A 7,462-nucleotide genomic window follows, 5' to 3' on the forward strand; every position below is an offset into this window, starting at 1 on the left:
GCATCAACCCATGAGCTCTGTCATGTTTGCTCCCTGAAGCTGGGGCATGTGTTTGGACCACAAGGTTCACAGAATGCGACCACACCACCCTTCTTTCCTCATGAGATTACGCAAGCACACCACTTTATTTTGAAGTATTCCTTCCAAATGAATTCAGCGTGTTTCTAAACCATACTCGCCCCTTCCACTGTTCCCAGAGCTACCCGTTCGGTTTATTCACTCGGGGTCTCGTAGGGATTAATGGTGTAGTCTGTTATGCTGTGTGACACAGCCTATTGGATGTTTGGTAAAGAGCCGAACGATGATCTGTGGTGCGGCATGTAAAAACAACAATGGTTAACCATGATGACTGACGCTCTAAGTACCATGGGAAAGCATGGGTCTGCTAGCAAAACAACGCAATGAGCAAAACCATTGAGACCTAGCTAGCCACATGTGCATTTGTCAACAAACAAATAGCATCGATTATGAATTCATAAATGTCATTACGTTTTTTGGAGAATTGCACACGGACAACTCACCTTTCCTTCATAAAAACGTTCAATTACCTACAATTTTAAGAAATGTGTGCTCTTTAAAGGCACAATATGTAATTTTCGCCACTAGAGGTCACTTATTCAAAACAAAAGTTAGAGTTGTTGTCTTGCCCTGTACAGACGGTGGAAAAGGGCCTTTCCACCAGAAAAAGGATTTCTTGGGCAGAAATCATATTCATGGATGAGCTAATGTATGAAAGATTTATTAACGTTATTGTAGTATGACGTATGCATGTTGAGGCGCACAACACACGGCTTGAGAGAACAAGCTTCTGCTTGTTCCAGTCTTGCGCATGTTAACGCAGCGCTGTTTTATCATATTAGATACATGGGAGTGTTTTGAAAGTTTGAAAGTGTGCATTTGCTCAGCAGCTACTATGAGACACTGTAGTAGGGGTGTCAAACAAAAATTAGAATTTCGAATATTCTTCGAATTTACAACAACAACAAAAAAGCACATTCGAATGCAAAAATTCTTGGTAGAGGCGCGCGAGACATGATGATGACATAACTGATGCGGTGTGTTTATCCAGTACAGCGCGGTGAGGCTGTGTTGTTAATTTGAAAAAGGAGAGAAAAAAACAATGAGGACCCGGGACTTAGAGAGGAAATGTTTGCGTGTACAGTCAGGCACAGAGCAGTGCAGAAAGCAATCAGGGCTTTAGAGCATGAGATGGATATAAATGAAAGAGAAGATATGCTACTGCTGACAAAATGAATTTGTCTTGGTATCACCAGACCAAGCTCAATTTAAGACTGAACATTGGTCTGGAGAGTCTGCTCTGTATTTTCTAGGAATGTCCTCGACTAAGGAATTACACATTCGAATCAGAATTGTCGGATCTCTCTATGGTCGGCCGATAGTCGAATCATCTATGTGTGTCTGAATGGGTTGGGAGGGGCACGACACTTGTCAGCAGGAGGATAAAACTATTTTTATTTTCCTTTACACACTGCACACAGCAACAACTTTTAATAAAGCGACCAAAACTGCCTGCCAACTGACAGACGAACTGACAATGGCTTTCTTATTTAGGTTTAAATAAAAGGTAATGGGGTGGATAAACATTCGTAAACCATTTTCTCATAGCATGTTTCAGCCACGATTTAAATACAGAACATCACACAAATATATAAAAGAAAATTTTGATAAATAAACCTAAACAAATACCTGTCTAGAGAGGAAAAGAACACATTGAGTGCGTTTACATGCACGTTCTTAAGCCGATTGTGCCTAAAGGGGGTCGCACACCGGACGCGAAGCTCAGCGCACATATACACGCTAGCTCAATTTTGAATCGACTTCTGATAAAAGAGATGCACGATGAGTGTATCTTGTAGCACAGGGTGAAATCAGTATGTACATTGACAATTTGAGGGAAATATAATATAAATTGAATATAAAACCTTGATATGGCACTGTGGTGCGGCAGGATTTTAAACCTCTTCCTGAGTCGTTGCGGACAGGCGCCGAATGCTGCCGCCGGTGTGTGTACACTCATTGAATGTGTTCGAATTTTAAAGGCACTGCGCGGCACTGAGCTTCGCACCAGAGCCCTTAAAAGGGGTCGGACACCTGACGCGAAGCACAGTGCCGTGCCACGTCGCGCCCTGTCTTGAAAATAGTGAGCACCCCATATTGCCAAAATGGTATGATCCTCGTTTCATAACACCCTTGAAGATTCAACCATGAGATCGGTGGTTGAATCCTGCCCCGCATATCGATGCATCGAATCTTTGACTATTCTGGGTCACCCCTAGTATTTTCTACTGCACCAGAGGCGTGATCAACTGGCATTATTCCAATAACTCTGTATGCGATTGGATAGTCCTTCAAACAATCAGACCACAAGAGGCGTGATCAACGGGCAACAACCCATCTCTTTCTGTTATTGTGTTAAACCCGCCAATAGCGCGCCAGGTGGATAAGCCAGTCTGTGATTGGTTCCCGCAAACGTGTTACAGAAGCAGTAGAAATTAATTTATAGGTTTCCAAATCGCCGGGAGATCAGGCTGAGTTTACCCAGTCTAAAAAATCCTCAGTTGGGGCAAAATCATGCGGTAACGTTATGTATGTATCGACATATTGCGCAGCTGGGCCCAGACTTGACAATACCTCATCAAAAAACGCTCAGCACTCGCTGCAGGTCAAATTGACTATTTGCTGTTTTTGACTAACAATATGTTGATGTTAAGTGAGTGGAAATGGATTGTTTCTGAATGTCAGTTTGCTATTTTGTGTTCACATTACATTGTCTGTTAAACTTGTTTTCTCAGGTTACTGATGCACTTGCAGTGTTATACACTTTTGTTACGTAATTTTCCTTACATGCTCATTATTAAAATTATATTTTATTTAATAAAAATTGTTTGAAAAGTGAATGCACTTTTAAAGGGTCATGAAACCCCAAAACACTTTTTTTGAGATGTAAACAGATCTGCACATCATTAACAAAACACTAAGGGTATTCATTAATGGTATTCATATGTGAAAATAGTTATTTTTGCATTTTTAAGAGCGATTTCTGTCTTCCGGTTTGAAAAGCTTAGTCGGAGCAATGTCACAAATGCTGACGTCTGCGTGTGCTTTTCGGCCCAAGTATGGGCTGCTGGGGACATGCTGACGTCAACCGCTCCGAGCGATTCTCGATATATATTCATGACATAAAGCTCATTCAGTCCAATCCCTGCGCTGTAGTATGCATACAAGATCATTTAGTTAATAAAGTCACGGAAAAGTCACGGAGGAAAGCTAGGCGTTGTGCTGATACGAAGTAACGTAAGGGCGCCGAGCGAGCTGTAACCGGCACCGTCTGTGGAAGCATTTGATACAAAGGCTCTGTAAAGTAAAATTAACTTGAGCAATCGCACGCCGAACCTGCAAGCGTTGACTATCTAATTTATGTCAGGAGTGCAAAATAACCAATCTGTAGACTAATGAACAATATTTTTGATGAAATATCAACAAGAATCAAAAGCCACGTCCTCTCCGTTTTATTTGTGGTCACAGCCATGCACTAAACCGCATGTGTTCGGGCTCTTAGTGAAACAGTGTGCATATTTGGACAAATATAGATTTAGCTGCCGAGTGACTAGCGCGGATCGTCACGGCAACCCAGCATGCATCGCTCTGTGCTTCAGATGCGCGGTCGAGACTATGAAGCCTCAAACCCCTTCGCTTTTACCCCAATCTAGAATTACACATCTCTGTCGCATCGCATGTTCGTGGGTGGTTCACGTTCTCTTATCATGTCAGCGCGTTGTTCATCTTGCCAAACAGCGGGCATATTTGGACAAAATATAGTTTTATCACGTTTGCAAAATATTTCGTCAATAACATTTATTTTCATTTATCACTGAATTATGCTGGTTTGAAGAGCTGAATGATTTGCGATCTTTGCTGCACGCCACTCATATCTCTCTCATTCGCTGTACTCATCCCTCATTTAATCTCACTGTGGTAAACTATGCCAACGTGAACCAAGAACATGTCTCAGAACCGCTGTAACTGCCGCTGTTGGTATCGCTAATCTTAATGCACCTATATGACACTCCCCTATTTATGCAAACCATTCCCTCTTTCCACACAATACCATCCCACCTTTTCACAGTTGACCACTCCCCTTTTAAGAAGCCTTTTCAACTCGAAGGTGTGAAAAAACACCGCTGCAGCAGGGGGGGTTTCATGACCCTTTAAAAATGGAATTTCATTTCATTTTAATAAAAGATGCTATGCTTAATTTGGGTTACATTTGCTTGTTGTGACCTCTTGTGGGGATTCGAGACAATACAGTAATTTTTCCCTCTAACATTTAGAATTGCCTTTAGAATTCAAATATAATTCTAAAGAATTTCGAATTTAGCTTTTCAGGCATTTTGCCAGCCCTGCAATACGTTAGATCGATATTAGGCATGGTAAAACATGGCACATGTGCGGTAAATAAAGAAAATGGAATTTAAACAATAAGACTGTTTTAAGCTATAAAACAATGATTCGTTTTCTGTCGATGAAGCGTTTTTGGTGTTTCCATGGTTTTGGAAATCAAGGGTAACGTGGGTATGTCATTGATAGACGATGCACAGAAACGGTCCATGTCCTGGTTAAAATTGCTTATTTTTCTGGATTTAAACATTTAAGTTGATGTAAATACGCAAGGCAACACAACATATATGAATATAAATCAAAAATATATTGGATATAAAAATATTTTGGATATATGAATCAAAAAATCTTACATATTGTGCCTTTAACAGGCTTTTGAGGGATTGCAAGGGTCCTCTCTAGAAGAGTATCTTAAACTGTCTGATCAAGTTTCCTTTTCAATAATTACGTTTTTCATTCATTTTAATGAGGCTTTATTTTACTTCATTATGTTATCAGGGCAGTTATATGACTGTACCATGGGAAAGCATCCATAGGTCTGCTAGCAAAACAACGCAAAACCACTGAGAGCTTGTCACATGTGCAAAATTTGGTAGAACGTTTGGGTAAGCGAACATTAATTCCTCAGAGTGAGGCGGTTTCTGCACAACTTCAATTGTTCTCAGTATTATTGACATTAACTTCAAGCATTAGCCACATAAATCTGGAGACATCGGTCACAGCCAGCCTAAAAACAGGTCCCAAGTGTCTTGTCATTCATTCTTTCTGAATGGCAAGGCCCAAATCCCCGGTCTCATCACACTCCAGCTTGGGTTTTATGGGAGAACAGCAGGGACAGACAACATTGCCAGCTCATTAAAAAACCATAGCCCATCAACCTGTCACTGTCTTGCGGAATGGTGTCATTAAGTACTGCAAAGCGTATTACAGCTAACTGTGCCCACAAGGAAAATGATAGAGCGGGAAGATTAGCTCGGAAGTAAACATTTGCTATTAGCTCGGATGTTAGTGAGAAACCATTCAGTTTAACAATATCGGATTTTCTGGAATGTGGGATCCCACACAAATACATAATTGAACAGTCATAAATTTAAAGTTGTTTATTTGAAAAGTTACTTAATTTAAGGATCTATGATCATTCATTTTCCAAAGACGTTGACATTTATATCATTATGCTTTTGGAAAGTCGCACCACTTGACATTTTACAATCTGAACTAACCTGTTCTTCATAAAAACATTAGAATATCTGTAATTTTACGAAACATATAGACTTGAAGATTGCTCATGATGATCTGCAGAGTTGGTTGCACCGCATTAAAATATTTAATGATAATAATAACTACATTTATTGCGGGAATTAAAAAGATGCTCATCATAGAAGAGGTGTATTAAGGTCATTGTATGTATGATTTTTTAAAATATTTCTGAATTCAAAAAAAGCATCATATCGTTGACCCTGCATTCTCTTTTTTCTGACCACAGGAAATGACTCGATATTCCACGACATTGACAGCGACACTTCGTTGACCAGCCTTAGTGACTGCTTCTTGGCCTCGTCCGAGGCGGGCTCAATGCAAGCGAGAGTGGGGAATCCCATCGACCGACTCTATTCCATGCAGAGCTCCTACTTTGCTTCATGAAATCCTAAGCAGACAAGGAAATGCAAGAGTGGGTCACTCGCTGCAGCTCACTAGTCAGACGCCGCCTATCAAGGAAATACAACGGAATCGTCAACTAAGCTTAAAGACGAGACATCTTAGATAGACAAACAGGCAAAAACAGAAAAGACAAGTGAACTTGAAGTCTAACGGTCCTTATTTCTCTGCAGTGAAGCGCCAGCTCTGGACGCCCAGGCGCCTGAGGCTGAGATTTGTTTTCTAGTTACATGTAGATTGTTTGTACATGACTTTCTCAGAAGTAGCATTTCACCTTATCCTCATCCTCATCGACTTGTGGAAAAAGAGCATTGATGTACAGTTCGACGTCACTGAAGCATCAAGCCTCGACTCATGATTTCCTGCCAGGAGAGGCAGAAGATCAAGACACAAAGCTCATAATGCATGAATCCATATTCTTGTGATTTGTTACGTTTAAAAAAAAGAGAAAAAAAAATCTTGTGTTGTTCAGATGTTGAAATGTGATGTTCGGACTCATAATTTCCTCTCTTTCATTGCATTTTTATCACTTTAATAGGTTAGCCCTCTGAAAGACAATGTAGAAAAGCTTAGAGGGGTGATATGTATAGTGCATTTGTATGTTAGTGAGTTTGAGTATGAGTTGAGTGTGAGTGTGTGTGTTGTAGTCTCCTCGGCCTGAATGGTTGTACGTGTGAGTGTGTGTGTGTGTGTGTGGGTGTGTTTTTGTGTGATGGTAAGGTACTGTCATTGAAAGCTAAAACCATGTGTATATATACTTTTCCCAAACAAATCAGTTGTGCATGTTAAAAATGGAGATCATTCTATTTATTTAACTAAAACATGCTTTTGAAGGTACTTAAGAAACTGAAAAGCTTTATTTAAAAAGGAGAAAATCATGTTTAAGTAGCTGATGCATTAATTTCACACCATACTTGTATGTCTTTTAATTAGGAAATACAATGTATCTTTATTACAGCAATGTACAAAAAATTTGCTATTTATTTGATTCAGCCCTGACATTGCCGAAAAATGCATTTCCAAATGCAAAGATTGCTAATTTGCCAAAGTCTGTTGGTAGAATGAATAAAGTCCATTTCTCCTTGATTTTCTAGCGTCCACAAAGCTATTTGAATACATACTGTATATATATCATTATATTTAGTATCAATATACTATTATAGATTTAGTTAAAATTTTCTTTTTGTATTTTACTTTCCGGTAAAATTTTAGTAATCGTGTTTTGTTTTTGTCACTTAAATTAGATTTTGGTTTGTTTAAATATGTTTTTTTATCCACCATTTTGCTGATGGTTTGGTTTGTTTAAACACTGCCTTTACGTATATTGATTTTTTAAAAATTTTTATTGTAATATTTATAAGTAATTTAATATGTATTTATAAATGAT

General features: G+C 39.3%; 1 protein-coding gene across 1 annotated transcript in view; it reads left to right on the top strand.

Annotated features, from left to right (window-relative positions):
• lmx1bb (LIM homeobox transcription factor 1, beta b) overlaps positions 1-7,143 on the top strand; it is a 95,693-nt gene extending 88,550 nt beyond the window's left edge. The window contains exon 9 of the mRNA XM_067413499.1: positions 5,903-7,143. Coding sequence (XP_067269600.1) covers positions 5,903-6,060 — 158 coding nt within the window. The 3' untranslated portion in view covers positions 6,061-7,143. The remainder of the gene's footprint in view (positions 1-5,902) is intronic.
• Positions 7,144-7,462: the final 319 nt, after the last annotated feature.

The sequence above is a fragment of the Pseudorasbora parva genome, chromosome 13 (genome assembly GCF_024679245.1).
Source record: "Pseudorasbora parva isolate DD20220531a chromosome 13, ASM2467924v1, whole genome shotgun sequence".
Lineage (NCBI taxonomy): Eukaryota > Metazoa > Chordata > Actinopteri > Cypriniformes > Gobionidae > Pseudorasbora > Pseudorasbora parva.